Source organism: Phoca vitulina, unplaced genomic scaffold, assembly GCF_004348235.1.
Source record: "Phoca vitulina isolate PV1807 unplaced genomic scaffold, GSC_HSeal_1.0 scaffold11, whole genome shotgun sequence".
Classification (NCBI taxonomy): Eukaryota; Metazoa; Chordata; class Mammalia; order Carnivora; family Phocidae; genus Phoca; species Phoca vitulina.
In genome coordinates this window covers 43727835-43748186 of record NW_022589714.1, presented here as the reverse complement: position 1 = coordinate 43748186, position 20352 = coordinate 43727835, and the positions used below count along the sequence as shown (strand labels likewise).

The 20352-nt window shown below is 41.1% G+C and overlaps 1 protein-coding gene across 1 annotated transcript in view; it reads left to right on the top strand.

The window, feature by feature from the left end:
- Positions 1 to 20352, top strand: part of DNAH8 (dynein axonemal heavy chain 8) — a 369397-nt gene that overhangs the window by 306813 nt on the left and 42232 nt on the right. The window contains exons 81-83 of the mRNA XM_032410111.1: positions 280 to 396; positions 2467 to 2568; positions 11860 to 12020. Coding sequence (XP_032266002.1) covers positions 280 to 396; positions 2467 to 2568; positions 11860 to 12020 — 380 coding nt within the window. The remainder of the gene's footprint in view (positions 1 to 279; positions 397 to 2466; positions 2569 to 11859; positions 12021 to 20352) is intronic.

The window sequence follows — 20352 nt, the reverse complement described above, 5'->3', positions numbered from 1 at the left end:
CAGGACCTTGGGATCATAACCTGAGCAGAAGGCAGACACTTAACCGACTGAGCCACCCAGGAGCCTGAGGATATGTTCTTGTAAACCATCTGGCCATAGAGCCATGAAATAGTATTTCTAGTGGTTAATATATCCAAAATTGTATACTGTTCTTTTATGACATCAACTTATCTCTGTATCATGCTTTAATTTTCCTGTATTTTATGTTTTAATAATAATAAGAGAAATCAGCGGCACTCAATTTTAAAAATCTCACTTATTTTCCTTGGTGTTGTTAAGGAGCGACGCAAATTTGGTCCCTTAGGATGGAATATTCCCTATGAATTCAATTCTGCTGACTTTGCAGCCAGTGTCCAGTTCATTCAGAATCACCTTGATGAATGTGATATTAAAAAAGTGAGTGAAATTGTTATTTTTTCCCCATTTTTATTGTCCTCAAATCAAGGTTCTACAGACATTTTCAGCCTATAATACACAGTTGAACCTGCTGAGGTTCCCCCTACCTCCCCCAAAAGGGACTGCTCATTCTATTTTTTTTTTTTTTCTGAGGCAGATCAGACTTTCTCTGTACTCATTTTTTTTTAACGTGTTCTTTTTTTTTAATTTTTTATTGTTATGTTAATCCCCATACATTACATCATTAGTTTTAGATATAGTGTTCCATGATTCATTGTTTGTGCATAACACCCAGTGCTCCATGCAGAACGTGCCCTCCTCAATACCCATCACCAGGCTAACCCATCCTCCCACCCGGGACTGCTCATTCTAATCCATTGTTCACTGGTCCAGCCATTTCCCCTCACACCCCTACTGCCCCTAGGAGTGTGTTTGGACCCTAATCTCAGACTTGTGTTCCCCACTCTTGTCTCTCTCCCGTGCACATACAGCAGAGACAGACCACAAATGATGCAACTCATTGTGTGCAGAAACTCCACAACCTTCCTCATATCCCACCTAACTGCCCCCAGTGCACTTCAAAAGAATGTACACCTGAAATCAGACTTTTCTTCCAGCATCTCACTGATGCCTCTTCAGAAGCGAAAATGTTATCTCAGCCCACACAAGAGTTCTTTCTCAGCTTTAGTCACATCTTAACAGATGTTTAAACTTACACAAATAGATGGCAATAATTTCTAATGATAGTCACTGATCATTGTCCAGCATTTCACAGTTCTCAAAGTGCTCATGCATGGAGGATCTCACCTGAACCTTCACAACTCTGTGAGGTCGGCACAGAGGGCATTACTGTTATCCCCATTTTACTGATGAGGTAATGGACAAAAGAGAATAAAGGACTTCCTCCAGGTCACAGAGCTAAGAACACAACCCAGTTTTCCCTCCATGTGTGTTAGAAAGGGTTGGAAATCCGTTTTCTCTATGATCTGGAGCAAGTTCATGAGCCTCTCAGAGCCTGTTTCCTCATCTACAAAGCAGTCTTGGTTTCTGTAAGGAATAAGTGAATTAGCATTTGTGAAAGCACAGTATATGGTGCACAATAAGAACTCAATAAATTCCAGTTTCCTACTGTCTCCCCTTCTCTTCTTTCTCATAGTAGATCTTGAAGCTAATTATAGATACTGGAGTATCAGTATGGTGATGGTAAGCTATGATGAATTTTTATGTGGGCCGCTGGAGGATCTAGAATCAAGCCATTATTTTTCCTTGAAGTTATAAAGGGATATTAAATTGAGTATGACAGCTTGATGAAAAATTACATTGTATGGGTTCATACTCTGTTATTATTTATCATTTTGTATATACAAATAATAGTTAACCTTGAAATAGTTGTTTTGAAAGGCAGTGGAGCTGATGAATCAAAATTTAGCCAAAAGAAAGTAAAATAAAAAAAAAATCAAGCATTCTTACTTTTCCTACCCCAAATGTATTGAGTAAAAAAAAAAAAAACTATTAATATCTGTAATGTATTGCTAGGATAAGATTGCTATGGAAATTAATAAATACTTTGATTTAGTTATAGCTCACAGAATGAGACAGCAAAGGATTGCATTGTAGAAAAATGCTGTGAATGAATAATTTTCTGGTTGTTCTCATACTGATTCAGAAAATATATAACTAAGAAAGCATATTAAACCGTTGATTACTTGATTTTTTTCTCCTTTCTTCACTAAACATGACTTTTTTCTAACAGCTTGGCATTACTATAATGAGTATTATAGATGATTACATCCACAGAGTGAAAAAATAGTCTCCCCCCCCCATTTTAAATGATCAATGAGTAATATATTCACTTGATATTTAGTATTGTAGATTTTTCTTTGGTGACCAAACCCTGGCAGTTTCAGTCATGTAATAGCAAAAGAGCTACTAAGAGAAGATTATGAGTCATTTTAAATGTGATCTAGTTTGTGCTTCCTTTTTGAGACGTTTTCTCCAGGGAAAGACCTGAAATGTTCAGAGTTTCTTGTTTGGATTGACAATGAATAATCTTTTGTATTTTTAATAAAGGGTGTATCATGGAGTACTGTTCGGTACATGATTGGAGAAGTTCAATATGGAGGCCGAGTGACAGATGACTTTGATAAACGTCTACTTAATTGCTTTGCTAGAGTAAGTCAATTTACAGAAAAAGCTTGGGACACATTTCATTGCATTTTCCTTTTAAACAAGAATATTTGTTTGTTTGTAAATCAGTGAGCCAAACTCAAGGGGGAGGAAACCCAGAGAGCATAACTGCTGAAAAGAAACAGCAAACAAAACCCAAACCCAAACTAAAGCCAAAGCCAAACCAATTAGCTATCTTACTTGTGGTCCAGAACACAATAGCAGTCAACTTTCAATGGTCTGTAAATTTTCCCCTGTATAAATGAATTGCTTATTTTCAGGGTCTCTCCCCACTGCCCCTCCTCCATGAAAACATGACAATTTATTTGTTACTTCCTCTGAGTGCAAGTCTCACGAAGATTTCAAACCCCCAAATAAGTGACTGGAGAATTAACCATAATTCGAGTATTCTCATCTTTTCCATTAGGACAATTGAAAATTGATGGAGTGTTCATTTTTCCCTCTGTGCCCAGTAAAATCTACATACATCACATTGGCAAACATTTTCTAGAGAAAATTATTCCTTAACAATTACAGTGTTCACGTCAGTGATAAATTGTAAAAATATATGTACCAGACTCAAACTCTTCTTAAAATTTTTACATGTTAAAGAAGCAATATACATTACCTAAGTGGGAAAAATCAGATTTATGAGTATTTTATGGTTATTTGAATTGTTTATAGTAGGATCTATATTGGTAATTCTCTGTTTCAATGATTTTTTTTCCCCCTTAACAAAAACAGCAAAGCATAAACTTTGGGGGTATTTTGGTAAATTGGAGGTTGACCAGGAATCTGATTTTTCTTTCAATCCTTATTTATTTTTGCAAGTTTTTCTTAATGCCATATGTGGAGAAAGGTGGATGGTGATAATTGTTGTGTGGAGGTGGGAGCCTGGCTGCTGGAGATTAAGTCAGTACAGACCTTCTAGAAAGCAACTGGGCAAAACTTACCGAAATTAAGTATTCTAGGTAGACACATACCAGAACATTTCTAGAAAAAGTCCACAAATGGACATATACAATAATGTTTATGGCAATATTGTATGTGGAGCTGAAGGTAACCATCATAGGTTGGGCTGCCTGTGGATTCCCCTTCCCCAGGGTACGACCTTGGTTGAGGCAGGCTCCCTTCTGCCAGGTCAGTACCTTGGGAGGGACAATGTGATGAGCCCTAGGTAGCCAATCCTCCAGACAGCTGAGGAAGTGAGTGCCTGGGTCCTGAAGAAGGAACTGGTGGTACATCGCAACATCCCCTACAAATGCCTAAGAATCCTAAGAAGTAGTGAATGAGCACAACAGAATACTATTGCTCACCCTTCTAGGGTACAATCTGGTGGCATTTAGTCATATCAAGTGTGTGATACTTTCTGAACCAGACTCCCTGAATATATGTCCCAGAGAAACTCACAAACTGTGGAGATCAGGACTGAATGGGGAAAAATGAAAATAAAAGGGGCCTAGACTCTGGGCACCTGGATGGCTCAGTTGGTCTGACCCTTGATTTCAGCTCAGGTCATGATCTCAGGGTTGTGAGATTGAGCCCCACATTGGGCTCCATGCTGAGCGTGGAGCCTGCTTAAGATTCTCTCTCTCCCTTTCCCTCTGCCCCTCCTCCCTGCTTGCTCTCTTTCTCTCAGAAAAAAGGGGGGCCTAGACTCATGAGAATGATAAAATAAAGAAATATGGTAAACTCACCTCTATATCTGAGGTTTAAAGGAATAAGAAGATGTCTTACATACTGTGTGTTAGAATAATTGCAAAAGTACCTAAAATTGGAGTTTCAGTACTCGAGATTCTGAGAAGTGGTTAGATTTTGCATATATTGTACAGATACTACCAGCAGAATGCTGATGGTGAAAGATGAGGGGGTCAAGAATCACTCCTAGCTTTGACTTAAACAACTGGGTAGAGAATAGGACTATTTACAGAGGAGAAGGGCTACAGAAGGAATGAGTTTTATTGGCTGGGGCCAGAAATTAGTAGTTCTGTTCTGATCATGTAACTTTTGAGATGCCCACTAGACACCCAAATGGAGTTGTCTAACACTGAAGTTCCCTAAAGGCAGGAACTTTGCCTGATTACATCACTGCCAGATTCCCAGCATGCAGAGCAGAACCTAGAACATACTACCTCCTCAATAAATATTTGTTGAATAAGAGAATGAAGAAAGGTAAACAAGGCAGTTGGATTTACAGGTCTGGAGCTCAGGAGAGAGGTCAGGGCTAGAGAAAAAGTGTTGGAATTTGTCAGCATATAGATGGCATTTGAAGTCAAGATAATGGATGAGAGCATCATCTAAGAAGAAAGTGTAGAGAAAGAAAACAAGCTAAAGACAGGGCTTTGAGTATTTTAATGTATCAGGAAAGAAGAAATGGTCAACTGAGAGAGGTCAAGGAAGATGAGGAAAGGGACTTTACCTGTACTTAGTATTTGCCTGATAAATCTTTAAAAAATATTAAATCTTTAAGAAATATTAAATATACAGAAAAATATATAAAACATAAACATACAGTTTACTGTCTCTTCAAATAGACATAGAATATTTCCAGCTCTCCCAAAGACTCACGCATGTCCCTTCGCCATCACAACCCCCCATTCCCTCAAGGTAACCACAATTCTGACTTATACAAACTGTTTCTTTCTCATTATACTTTTACCATCTAAGTAAGTACTCCTTATTAACATAGTTCAATTTTGCCTGTTTTTGAACTTCATATAAATGGAACCATAGAGTATGTTCTCATTTTGGTGTCTGGCTTCTTTTTCTCAATACAGTATTTTGAGATTCACCCATGTTGTGTGTATTCTACTCGTTATCCTTTCCTGTGTTGGGTTCCATTGTATTGTATTGGTGGAAATTAGGATTGTTTCCATTTGGAGCTATTACAAATAATGCATCTGGGGACAGTCTTGTACAAAGTTCTTGGAGCACATGAATATGCCTTTCTAATAGGAGCGGAATTGCTAGGTTATAGGGTTTGCATACTTTCCATTTTAGTCCATCACATCAACCTGGTTTCCAAAGTGTTGTTCCAAGAATACATCCAGCAGAAGAATGAGATATCTCATTTCACCACATCCTCACCAACACTGGGCATCATTAGTCTCTTAAATGTTAGCCATTCTGGTGTATATATAATGGTATCTCACTCTGGTTTTAATTTTTATTTCTCTGAATGCTAATGGACTTGAGCACCCTCACATGTTGATTCACTGTTTTAGTTTTCTCCTTTGTGACTTGCTTGTATGTTCTTGCTTCTATTTCTCTCAAGTTATGCATCTTTTTAAAATATTGATTTACAGGAGCTTTTTGCATATTCTGGATGTAATTTCTTTGTTGATTATGTGGTTGTAAATTTCTTTTCCCACTCTGAGCCTTGCCTCTTCACTCTTGTATTAGTCTTTTAATGATTAGAAATACTTAATTTCAATATACCTGGTATATATTTTTCTATTCCTTTTATTTCAACTTTTCTGTGTCATTATGTTTCAGATTTATCTCTTATAAACAACAAATAGCGGGAATTTTTAGTATCTACTCTGAAGCTCTCTGTATTGTAATAGGCAAATTAATCATTTTATTGTGATTACTGCTATGTTTTGACTTATTCTACCATCTTATTTTGTGGGTTTCATTAGCCATACCTTTTTTTGGCCTTTTTTTCTTCTTTCCTACTTTTAAAAAAAATTTTTTTTTATATTTCTGTATTGGTGAAATCTACCCTACATTTTAGGCTTTACCTTCGAGCCCTTCTGACTTGTATCTTCCATATTACCGCTATGGAGCATTTTGGCTCCTCCTCATTTTTATTCCCATCCCTGTTACTCATTATGATAATTTTACAACCAGTGCTGATTTAGATTTACCAATATGTGTACTGGCTATTAGAAGGAGGGCAGCCCATTCCTTATGATGGGGGAAGCTAGGAAACCTATGGGTGGCAGAAACAGGGAGGTTTGGTGGGGGAAGATGGGGTTGTTTTCTTCTAATTGTATCTATCTTCAGAGTGAAATAAGAAGCATCATCAGTTAAGGGGATGCAGGCCATCAGCTGAGGGGAGGGGATGGCAAGTTTGGGACATTTGAAGAAAGGGGAAGAGATGTGAAATAGTTGCCTTGGAGAGTGGGAAAGGGAAATATGTGATCCTAATACATACACTCATCCTCCCCCACTAAATTGTAAGGCCATTAAAATAAGAAACAGGTCATCTAAGTCTTTGTGTCCTTTCTAGCACCTAGGATACACTCAATAGATGTTTGTTGATGATAATAAACGTAATTTAATCTCAGCAGATTGAATTTTATGTGCCTGGAGTCATAGTCGTCTAAGAGTAGACTGTATTGAATTTTTACTAAATTTTACTTTACCCAGAGCACAACCTGAAAATCAGGTATACTTTTTTTTTTTAACAACACTTTATATTAGCTTAAAAAAATTGCTTAGACTTTTTCTAAGAAGTAGAGTTCAAGGAGAGTCCTGATTAACCAACTCCCTTAGTCGGTTTGTCTTTGTTTTATTGAAACTGCCTTACTTAAAGGTGGCAGGAACACCGCAGTTTGCTGGCAAACTGAAGGGGATTTCTAAGAGACCTCTTTGCCCTCCACATCAGAACAAAATGGGCTCTCTGGATCACAGCTCAAAGCTGCTTGTGGGCAAAGGGAGGGAGAGGAAGAGAGCCTGTTGCTCAAACTGTGGCACCTTCAAGACCTCCAGGTGGACAGTTCCTGCCTCTGACCTGAATCTGTCTTCCCCCTCTTCTACTTCTCTATTCCTGCCCTACACTGCCCCCTCCCCCCACCCCTATACTCAGGGCAATAGAAGACTAGTCAGCAGACCCCAACCCCCTCTCAGAAGGCTACAATTCTCCATCCTCTGGGCCTGGGCCCCACCTGGGGGAAGCCCATCTGGGATTTAATCACTGCTCTAAATGAAAAGTTCATCCTACCATTTTCCATTCTTTTGCCCCTGGGCAGCTTCTCCACCCATCATTCCCTGCCCACCCCCCCCCCCCAGCCCCCACTTCTTTCTCTCTGTCTCTCTCCTGATTTCCCTTAGAATTGCTCCACCTTCAATGGCTCCAGCTCTCTGAGCACTGGGCAGACCCGCCCCTTACTCCCACCAAATGTACACTTCATCCTGCACTCCCTTCAGCCTCCTGTCTCATCTGTTCCTTCCCCTTGCCTGTTCCAGATGGCCCCACAATAACCAGAGAGGTGAGTTTGGGTCTCTGGCTGTAAGGACATGGGGTTACCAGGAACCTCTACTGAAGAAGGCCGCAGAAAGCACTATGGAGCCCACATGCTGCCTTCCCCTATCTCAGTCTCTGCTTCAGTCCTACCTTCTGACCTGCTGACCTAACCTCCTTGTGACCACTTTACCCTGACCATGCTACCCAGAGGGAGGCTCGGTTTAACTGTCTTATCAGTGCCTTCACGTTGCACCCTCTGTCTCTAGGACTTTCAATCTGGGGCTTATCTTTGTTTTTATTTATTTTTTTATTAACATATAATGTATTATTTGTTTCAGGAGTACAGGTCTGTGATTCATCAGTCTTACACAATTCGTAGTGCTAACCATACCACATACCCTCCCCAGTGTCCATCACCCAGCCACCCCATCCCTCCCACCCCCCTCCACTCCAGCAACCCTCAGTTTGTTTCCTGAGATTAAGAGTCTCTTATGGTTTGTCTCTCTCTCTGGTTTCATCTTGTTTCATTTTTCCCTCCCTTCCCCTATGATCCTCTGTCTTGTTTCTCAAATTCCTCATATCAGTGAGATCATACAATAATTGTCTTTCTTTGATTGACTTATTTCGCTTAGCATAATACCTTCTAGTTCCATCCACATCGTTGCAAATGGCAAGATTTCAGTTTTTTTGATGGCTGCATAATATTCCCTTGTATATATCTACCACATCTTCTTTATCCATTCATCTGTTGATGGACATCTAGGCTCTTTCCATAGTTTGGCTATTGTGGACATTGCTGCTATAAACATTGGGGTACATGTGCCCCTTCGGATCAGTACATTTGTATCTTTGGGGTAAATACCCAGTAGAGCAATTGCTGGGTCATAGGGTAGCTCTATTCTCAACTTTTTGAAGAACCTCCATTCTGTTTTCCAGCGTGGCTGCACCAGCTTGCATTCCCAACAGTGTAGGAGGGTTCCCCTTTCTCTGCATCCTCGCCAACATCTGTTGTTTCCTGACTTGTTAATTTTAGCCATTCTGACTGGTGTGAGGTGGTATCTCATTGAGGTTTTGATTTGGATTTCCCTGATGCCGAGCGATGTTGAACACTTTTTCATGTGTCTGTTGGCCGTTTGGATGTCTTCTTTGGAAAAATGTCTGTTCATGTCTTCTGCCCATTTCTTGATTGGATTCTTTGTTCTTTGGGTGTTGAGTTTGATAAGTTCTTTATAGATTTTGGATACTAGTCCTTTATCTGATATGTCATTTGCAAATATCTTCTCCCATTCTGTCGGTTGTCTTTTGGTTTTGTTGACTGTTTTCTTTGCTGTGCAAAAGCTTTTTATCTTGATGAAGTCCCAATAGTTCATTTTTGCTTCCCTTGCCTTTGGCAATGTTTCTTGAAAGAAGTTGCTGTGGCTGAGGTCAAAGAGGTTGCTGCCTGTGTTTTCCTTTAGGATTTTGATGGATTCCTGTCTCACATTTAGGTCTTTCATCCATTTTGAGTCTATTTTTGTATGTGGTGTAAGGAAATGGTCCAGTTTCATTCTTCTGCATGTGGCTGTCCAATTTTCCCAACACCATTTATTGAAGAGACTGTCTTTTTTCCATTGGACATTCTTTCCTGCTTTGTCGAAGATTAGTTCACCATATAGTTGAGGGTCCATTTCTGGGCTCTCTGTTCTGTTCCACTGATTTATGTGTCTGTTTTTGTGCCAGTACCATACCGTCTTGATGATGACAGCTTTGTAATAAAGCTTGAAGTCCAGCATTGTGATGCCACCAGCTTTGGTTTTCTTTTCAACATTCCTCTGGCTATTCGGGGTCTTTTCTGGTTCCATATAAATTTTAGGATTATTTGCTCCATTTCTTTGAAAAAAGTGGATGGTATTTTGATAGGGATTGCATTGAATGTCTGGATTGCTCTAAGTAACATAGACATCTTCACAATATTTGTTCTTCCAATCCATGAGCATGGAACGTTTTTCCATTTTTTTGTGTCTTCCTCAATTTCTTTCCTGAATATTCTATAGTTTTCTGAGTACAGATTCTTTGCCTCTTTGGTTAAATTTATTCCTAAGTATCTTATGGTCTTGGGTGCAATTGCAAATGGGATCGACTCCTTTATTTCTGTTTCTTCTGTCTTGTTGGTGTATAGAAATGCAACTGATTTCTTTGCATTGATTTTATATCCTTGGGGCTTATCTTTGAACCCCTGTTTGTTTTCTCTCTTCTCAACATCTTATGGTGTGTCTCCTCTCAAACCAACAATTGTAGAACTTTATTTATTGTCCTTGGAGGATGACTGCTTATCTTTGTAAGGTACCTTCTAGAGTCTCCCGAAGTCCTTCCATGTTGACTTCTTATTCCTTATGTTGACTATCCCCCAAAATGTCCTCCAAATTTGCTGAAACTCAGCTGTGTGTGTGTGTTTGTGACTCCAGCTCTTTGTGGGTGTATTAATAAAGTGATAGAAAAACAGGAAGAAACTTCATGTTGCTTTTATAGATTTATGTCATTGGTACGGGAGAACTCAGTGTGGTCACTGTTGTGGCCTTCCCCTCTCTGGTCATCCACGTCACTAAAACCACAACCTTTCTAATTAATGACCATGATCATAGCACTGTTCTCTTTAATAACTTTGAACTGTTTCTCATTTCTTAAATCAACGCCAGTCATCACCTGGGCCTATTTATCCTAGATTTCACCATCTCTTCACCCTGCCTCACATTTTTGCATCAGTTACTCTGTGCCTTTGCTGGTGTGGTCTCCCCAGTCACTGGGGAGTTCCCCTGTCGAAATCCTATCCTTCAAGGCTTATCTCTAAGATCACTTCCCAGATAAAGCCTTACCTGACATCCAGCTGGCTATTCTCTCTTCCTGTGTTAAGCCTACTTGTGTTTCACTTATTTTTACTTCCTCTGGCTCTTACCTTAGTGGACTTTGCACTGTGGTTTATTATGTAATTGACTTATCCCTCCAGTGGGTCACAAGCTCCTTGGAGGAAAGAACGGTGTGTGACTCACTCTTGCCTTCTATTTCAGTTCTCAGCTCCGTGCCTTGTGCAAAGGAGTAAACTAGGATAGAACTGGGGCGGGGGGGAGGGGGGTGGTGTGGCAGAGGGAGGGGGGTCCAAAAGAGAAAACCAGCACACAGGACATTTCAGAGTGATCACTGGACCTAAAAAGAGCTGGAAGAAGGATATGGAAGGAAGATGCTAGAGAAAGTGTAACCCACTGAAGTAAAGCACAATCTCCATCTCTTTTCACATTGAGTCCTCCGAGTGATTCAGACATCCTGCCTGCACTTCTGTTTCTCCTGTCTTCCCGTTATTTCCCTTCCTGCTGAGAAAATTGCTCTGTTAGACACTGAAGTCATTGCCTCAAATCTGGCTCATAGGCATTCAGCATTCTTTTTTTTTTTCCTCTTCAGAATAAGTCTATTCACACCAAGTGTATATTTGTTCTCTTGCTTTACATTACAGATAATCAATTCATATGGAATGAGAAAAGGATGTCTTCAGGCAAACAATAAGACAGTTGGATACATTTGCTTCTTGTGGCCAGGGACATAATTAACAGAGGGAGCTCTCCAGCTTGGGGTGGGAGGGGAGACAATTGTTAAGTTTTCCTGGCCTTGCGTGGTAGAGCGTGCTGCTGTGAGCCACCCTGAGCACAGCACATTCCCCGGCATGAACGCTGTTTTGGGGGCAAAGGGAGGCCATGGAAGTACCCAGATCCTCTCTCTTGTGTGTGGTTATGGCCTTCTCTCTGCAGTGTGTTCTCATTTGTCTTCAAAAGTGGGATGGAGGGTCGTTGAGTTTACTGGAGCAAAGAGAGTGTGCTTGCAAGGCTGGCTCTCTTGTCACCATTAGCAAGCGTCTTCTTTGGTGTTCAAGAGAGGCTCAGGCTTCACTGTTTTTGTGTCATGTGGCCTTTCTTTTTCCTTCGTATTTGTGCTAATTATTTCTATCAGTGGTTTTCTTAAGATCCTTTCAAACCCAATATAAAAATCTATTAAAATGGAAATAAGGTGACCCTTCCTTCCTTATAGTTTTCATTTAGATGTTCATCACTTTTATTTCTTCTTCTTTCTCTCCCGCATAGGTCTGGTTCAGTGAGAAGATGTTTGAACCATCGTTCTGTTTTTATACTGGATATAAAATCCCCTTGTGCAAAACCCTGGATCAGTATTTTGAGTACATCCAGTCACTGCCAACCCTAGATAACCCTGAAGTCTTTGGGCTACACCCTAATGCCGATATCACGTAAGTTCCTGGCATTATTTAATTTTAAGGGATCATTTGTAACTCAGCCTGGCAAAGGCTGTGCATTTCATTTTCTCTTAATTTCTCTCCTTTCCCTTCTTTTTATTTTGCTGTGAAAAATAATGTCACTTCCTGTCTCCCAATTACAACTTTGTCGTTATCTTGGCCAGCTCTCCCCTCACTAAATCCTGATGCTCCAGAGTTTATGACAATGTTTAAGCTCTAATTTATGCATTGATTATTTCTCCTCTGTCATGTTGTAAAACCAGCTGATGTTATTGGTATTGATGCTTTCTACTGATAAGACAATAGTCTCCCAGCTCCTTGCCTCTTACCTAAAAAAAAAAATCCATTAAAAATAATGGTCGTAAACGGAGTCTAAAAGGGCCAGGAGGATAGAGAGAAGAGGATGAGGAATTGTGTTTCTGCTTGATCCTCTCTCTTGTGGCCCCTGTGCCCTTACTTGCTCAGTTGCTTCCTTCTGTCTCTAACACCCATGGTGGGCACAGAGCCCGGAGGAAATCCTCTTTCAGCTCAACGTGAGGCCCCTGCTCTGGTCACTGAGCTAAGAGATGGTGAGTGAAGAGATAAGAAATACATCCAAATCCCAAGTCCCTTCTCAGACCCATCCTTTGAATGAAGGAACCTGAAAACAAGGCTATCCAGTTCCACAGAGAGGGCACCAAGAAGCCCCAGCTGAGATTCTCCTGCAGATGGTCATTGCTTCTGGCCCATCTAGGAAAGACCAGGGAGTTCATGTCTAGAAGAGTGGCTTCGGGGGATGGAAGAGACTGAGACACCACTGGCAGATTCTAAGCTGTGACAACCTATTGAGAAGGAATGGGGTGTGCCTCTCTCTTAGTCACTCATCTGCTGCTGCAATTTTAACAACTCTGCAAAGGGGCAGGGACATTTCTCACCTTCTGCTTCTCTGCCCTTGCCCAGCATCCATGGAGTCCCAGAGAGCTCCCCCTGCATTGTCTCTCTCTCCCTGAACCTACATGCACTTCACCCCTCGTGTGAGGCTTGGCCTCCTGGCCTCTTGGTCACCCGTACTGATTCTAACTTGTCCAAATCCTCTGATCTCTCCCATGTTGCTCTTCATCTTCAAAGACGTGGGCATAACCCAGAAGAGCCACGAATGGCTAACGCTCTTTTCAGACCCCATGATGGAACCGTGATGGCTCTGGTGGTTATTTGAAGAGGCCATCATAAGTTAGCTGGAGACAGGAAAGAGGTGAAGAAATAAAAAGATTCCCCAGGGATCCATTTGGAATTAACTCAAACATTAGCTCAAAGAAAGAACACAGAGAAATAGTTTTGCTTTAGCTGAAACTCTAAAAATCTGAGGCAGACCATGTCACTCCTCTGTTCGGAAGCCTCCTAAGTCTCCCGTCTCACTCCAAGTCAAGGTCAAAGGCAGACAGTGACCTACAGGTGACCTGCAAGGGCCACAAAGACCACCTGCCCCCACCCCTTGACCTGGTCTCCTCTGCCCTCGCCCTCACTCACTGCGCAGCTCCAGCTCCCATGAGCTTCCTGTTACTCAGGCCAGATGGCTCCCCCATGGGATACTTGCACCTCCTGGAACATCCCCCCTCCCCCAGATATCATTGTAAAGACCAGATACCACCTTTTCTGGTCTTTACTTAAACATTACCTTTTCAATGATGTCTTCCCTCGCTGCCCTATTTAAAAATTGCAGACCACTCCCCAGCCCTCACCCCAGACTCCATCCTCCTTGCTTGCTCCTTTCTTTAGATTGTATCACCAACTGGCCTACTCTGTATTTACTTACTTATTTGCTATCATCTTTCTACCAATTAAACATAAGCACCATCGTGTCTGAAACTTAGGTCTATTTTTCCTGCTACTGTATCTCCAGTGCTACACGGTGCCAGATGCTCAGGGACTACTCATTGAATGTGCCAGTGATACTAAATTCTTCTGGGTTATGAAGAATCTAATGAATGGGGATGGTCTATAGAAACAGCTCATGAGTCCATGTGGGTGGGCAGAAAAACGGCCGATGTTTTAAAGCACTTATACATTAGTAATTGAAGCAGCTCACATATGAGGGCGCTGAACTTTGATTTCATCCTTGGCAAGAGCCCAAGGAGTCATGACAGCTGGTTCCTGGAGAATTGGATCCTGTTGGGTGCTATAGGATTCTGCCGGGGAGTGTGAAAATCAGGGTTGAACTCATCTTATCCTGTATGACCATAGCAGTTTTGGTCATCAGCTCTCAAGAAAGATAAACCAGAACTAGAAAAGGCGCAGAGAAATACAACTAAAATGTAATCCAGATGGGAGGCAGTGTTGAGACAAACTATTTTTTCCCCTTGACTCTTTATTTTGAACTATTATAAACCCTCCAAAAGGTACAGGGAACACCATATACCCTTCACCCAGTGTCATCAGTTGTTAACATCTTGTACCATTTGCCTTTTCTCTTTCTGTATTTATATCTTTGTATATTTATAGATCTACAGTTATATCCATATGTAACTACATCTATTTGTGTGTGCGTGCGTGTGTGTGTGTGTGTGTGTGTGTGTGTTTGTGATTATAGCCCCTCTCAATGGCTAGAGCTAGGAAATAAGTACTTTTTAAAATGTCATGAGCTAATATAGCTCCAATTCCAATTCCAAAATGTCATGAGCTAATACTAATAGCTCCAATTCCATGTCATGTCTCTTCCTTGTCATCCCTCATTTCAATATTGATATCTCCTTTGTCCCATGGTAAGAGCTCTGGTTCTCAGGAAGTTCAATATTTACTCATTTGCTCTGAATCACTCCACTGATACCACTACCAACAACAAATATATTAAGTGGAGGTCAAGATTTCTTTGCAGTTCTTTTTGTCCCTAGAATATATCCCACTGAGTTGTACAGAGTACTATATTCAAAAGTCACTCAGATTGTTTTTTCTTCGTGGTTATGCTATCAATTGATGGATAGGTGCATTCATTTATTTCTATTCATATTACATTTAATTTTTGTCCATCTCTGTTGATTGTCTTAAACACATGAAACATGGACATGTTTGAAAATCATGACTAGATAACAAGGTATTCTCACATCCTTCCAGCCCATTTCCCTCTTCCTTTATGGGCAATCAAATGTATTAGTTTCTGGGTTATCTTCCCTGGTTTTTTTTTTTTTTTTTTTTTTTTTTAATTTACAGAGAGAGAGCATGCACATGAGCGTGGGTGGGGGAGAGAAAGAGGTAGAGGGAGAGAGAGAATCTTCAAGCAGACTGCCCGCAGAACACAGAGCCCGACGCAGAACCTAATCCCACGACACTGAGGTCATGACCTGAGCTGAAACCAAGAGTCAGATGCTCAACTGACTGAGCCACCCAGGTGCCCCTTCCCTGTTTCTTTTTGCTAAAACATAAATACATATATATTTTTACCTTTCTTTTTCTTACATAAAGTTGCCATACTATATATATAATTTTGTGTCTTGTCTTTTCCAATTAAAAATGTATCCTGTGGGACACCTTGGTGGCTCAGTCGGTTAAGCATCCAATTCTTGATTTTGGCTCATATCATGATCTCAAAGTTGTGAGATCGAGCCCTGAGTTGGACTCCTCACTGGGTGTGGAGTCCGTTTAAGATTCTCTCTCTCTTTCCCCCTCTGCTTCTCCCCCTGCTTGCGCGCGCTCTCTCTCTCTAAAAAATAAATAAACAAAAGCTTAAAAAAAAATATATCCTGTAATCACTCCATATGTTCCCATGTCTTCCTCACAATTTTTTTGTTTACAGCTGCATGCTCCTCCATTGTTAATATGTATCATAGCTTATCATCCGTTCTACTATGGGTGAGCATTTAGATTGTTTCCAGTATTTTGATATCCCAAATAATTCCTCAATTAATGATCTCATGGTTATGGTTTCTCATGTTGTTGGAGATGTATTTTCAGGGTAAGTGGCTGTGGGTGGTGTTGCTAGATCAGGAATTAGTGAATATTGCCAAGTTCCCTTCCACGGGGCTGTGCTACTTTGTGTTCTCAACAACAATGGGACGAGGCCCTTCCTTCACAGCCTCATCAACAAAGTATTGGTCAAGCTTTTGAATTTTCACCAATATGACAAGCGAGAAATGGTATCTCAGCATAGTTTTAATTTGTTTTCTCTTATTTTGAGTGAAACTGAGTATGTTTCCTTACATTTGGGGGCTGTTTGGACTAAGACCATCTTGGAGACCCTATGGATAAATCCAAATGTAGATTGATGCAGGCCAAGATCAGGGGTGATGAGGGGATGGAGAAGGTAGAATGAAGCTGTAGGACAGGTCCCAAAGGGGACCAGTGGGATTTAGTGAGTATAGAGCAATGGCTGAGAATCTTGTGTAGTTTTCATCCATTCGTTGCTGCTACCTAAGGGATAGAGAGCACAGCAAGCCTTCTATGTCTTTTGGCATCTCTCTTCACTGCTCTGTCCAAAGGCTTCTATGCCATCACTGGCCGGCATGCTATAGATGCCACAGCTATCTTTTCCCAAAATAGAATGTCAGGATCTTGCAATCTCTCATCACACCGAGTGCAAGTGCTAGAACTCTGCCTCCAATCTGCTAGACAACTAGCTGGCCTGTAGGACCTGTGACCCTCCTCGTCTGATCTCTCGATACTTAACTTCCCACCTGGTCTGTCCTTGGGTCTTCCCCGCCCACTCCTGCTCTCCTCCTCCCGGGGACCTTGGTCCATTTTTGGTTCCTGCTCAGGCAGTAGGCTGTGTTGTGCAGCTCTGCATTTGGTCATTTTCTCCTCTTGACTCTGATATTTTTGATGACTGGAATCCTAGACATTCGAGCCCGCCTTCCTGGAGGGCTGCACTCAAACCCCTCGCTGTTCCCCCACCGGTCACCAGGAGGCAGTAAGCAATAGCAGATGAAGCTTCTCAGCTAAAACCGACCCCTGGTCCCCTCCCAACAAGACCCTCCCATTCCAGCAAGAAGTGACTCTCCAAGTTGTGTGAGATGAAAGAAGGAATCAAAGCTTCCCCTGACATTTCTGGTCTGGAAGCTAGGATGATGGTGGAGTTTGGAACAGAAGTGCATTTGAGGGGGAGTTGCGGAGTCCTGTTTGGGTGTGTTGAATTGGGAAAGACAGAGGGATTTATCTGAGTTGGAAGAGAAACATGGACTGGAGCCCAGGTGAGATGTTTCAGTGTATTTGTACGGAGATAACACTTGAAGCCATGAGAAGGGGTAGACTCTCTAAGATACAGTCAGAAATCTGTGTGAATGTCCCCAGCTAGAAGAATCCTTATTAATTTATCTGATGTGCGCCCTATTCAATAGCACTCTTCCAGATAGTTTCCTGGGCTGTAATTGGGCCATGGTGGAGAACTCTATGTCCCTGCTTCTAGAATCTGCACTCTGAAGTTAGCATCCATAAATTTGAGAGGAGAGGGAGATTTGCAAAAGGGGATCATGAGTCTTCCTCTTCCTTAAGAATGCACAATCCCTGAAAAGGGGGTGGGTGTGGAAAATACGGCTGAATAAATGCTTTAAAATAAGTAAAATCTTTCCCAAGAGCTTGGATACCTTGGCGACAGAAACCATAAAAATGCATAGTTTATTCACATTTTATTATCTAGATTTATAAGGTACCAAGGACTCTGCAAATGCAACTATCTCAATGTCAAAAACAGTTATTTATTTTCACTCTTTTTCTCATTAACCGTTATGCATATTTTCTACCTTCTGAAATTTATCAAATGTCTTATTACAACTTTTATATTCATTTCTATGCAGGATGAATTTAATTGTATTCCTTTTAGTATTAGCTGAAATTTGAGTTTCAGATTTTTATTAAAAATTTGTTCTCGTTGTTTCATGTGCAAAGATGTATATAAATCTAGGTTGATTTGGATGTGATAGTGCACTAGTATCTCATTATATGGTTAATTGTTTATTTAGAGACAGTTCTGTTTTCATTTATCTTGCATTTTTATTACCCATGACCTTGACTCTACCACCCAACAGAGGTGACCTGGACAAGCTGCCCCAAACCAGCAAGCTACAAGACCAATATGAACTTCTTCCCATATTTACTCCAAAGAGAAATTTTTCTTCTAGAAGTAACTTAGGACCAAAGCTCATGGAGTATTATAGTTCTTGTTCTTCATCTCAGGGCATTTATGGGGACTGTTTTCCTGAAAGCCTGCAAGGCTTTTGAGGCATATAGAGATATTTGCGGTTCTCCATAATAGGAGCTAACCAGGCTTCTGCCTTTCCTGTCTTTGCAAACATAAAATCACATGGTGGATGAAGAAATGTGAGTTGTATAGCCCTGGCATTCTGTACCTAATAAAACGTGTGGCGGGGAGGTGATCTGGAGAGCTTGCACAGGTCTTATACAAAACGAGTTCGCTTTTCAGGGCTTCTTCCCCACGTCCATGTCCTGAGGATTATTTCCAGATCACCTCATAAAAAGTAAAATCACCCACAAGAAAATGATTTCCTAGGTGAGACCTAGCAGTAGTAGCATGTCCATTGGCCCCTCCCTGGAGCAGTGATGCATGCAGCTAGCCCTGGCCAACAATAGAATGGTCATGTCTGCAGCAGTGTGCACGTTTGGCACCCAGCCCCTGGTGCAGAGCGTGTTTCCAGAGAGGCAGTGAGCTGGAGGTGAGCCAAGAGCTCCTGAGAGTCCCAGACATGGGGTCTTTCTCCTTTTTTCTTTGTAGTTAGAACAGGTAGGAAGAAGGAACTCTGATTTTCTTTGTATGAATGGAAACTTACTGTGGTTTTCTTTTCTTTAACCTTTAAAGATCTGTGCTTAAATATCATAATAAAAGCAGCTTTTCTTTACCCTCAAATGATGTCTTTCTGATTCTCCTGTGTTTTGAGGCGCACATAAATTTACATATATATTTCCCTTTGTATGGGGAAAGGTGCCAGGAACTAGGTAAATAGTAATAATAGTAATTTACTCTACTTTTAGCATAAGAAGAAACAAATAATTAAACTTTCATGCCATTTAAATATTGGAGAATCGCTCTCCTTTATATTTGAGGTTCAATAAAATTCAAGCCAATTGGCCTGAATTCAACACACATTTATTGAGAACTTACTTTTAGCCAACTCAGGATACAGAGATTAGTAAGATGCAATCCTTGCCCTTGGAGTTCATCATGTATTAGGGAAAATAAATGAATGACAAATAGTTATGTTATACAGTATGACAGACTCTAAAGTCAGGCTTATATAGAACACACACACACACACACGCACACACATTGCTATGAGAACAAACATGAAGGAGCAATAAATTCCAGTTTAGGGATTGAAGTAAGCTAGTGAGAGAGGCCACCCTCTGAGCTGTGCCTTAATGGATGTGCAGGAGTTCTCAGGTGAGAGAAGGGGTAGGGAGGAAGGGACTACAGCACTGGGGACAAGAAGGACAGTGCAAGGAAAGAGGAAGATAATGAGCAGTAAGTGTGTATACATATATTGAGTCACCAAGTTGTACACCTTAAATATATACAATTGAAAAAAATTAAAAATAAAATGCTTTGGCACAGTGAAAATAAAAGGCATAGATTAGGGCACATACATGAAGGAACAGTCCAAGGAGGGGCATGAATAGATGTGAAAGTGTCTGCTGTGTGCAAGGATCCAAGTCCAACATGCTTGGAGCGTGGTGGGGAGGGGCTTCAAGAGAGGAGTAGCCTACCCACGAAGCTGATGCACATGCAGAGACTGGCTTGGGGCACCAGGAAGATACTGGAAATTTCTAGATAGATGCTAGCAGTGATTTGGAAATAGGTCTTGGAAACCAAGAAGAGCTGGAGAGTGGCATCAAGAGGAAATTACCTCTGAAGTTTATAGGTCAGCAGCTGGGTGAAGACATTGATGTTCAAGAAGATGGGACAGGTGGGGGCAAACGGAGAATGAAAGCAATGAGTTGGGTGTTGGAATTGTTTGATGTAAGAAGCAGGGAGCCCTAGGAGTCAGCGGAAATGTGGCCATGCGGAGAATAGGATAAAGGCAGAGGTTTCATGCTACCCCGCCTTGCCTGGTTGTTCACAGCCCTCAGGAAGACAACCGTGACAGTGACACCTACATCTTCTCTAACATAGCACTCTGCCCTCATTGTCTGCCTTTACTGTATCTAATGCTAACATGAGATCGTGAAGTAACGTAAATCACAGAAATGTACCTGAGAATTGTATATAATAACATGTGGATCCTTGACTTTTGATGACTTCATTTTGTTGTCACATCAGCTATTTTCCTAGGTTTTCCCCTTAGAGTTACCTGAATCTTCCTTGGACTTTAGATGACTTTTAAAAACTGGGATAGCACCATACCTCAAA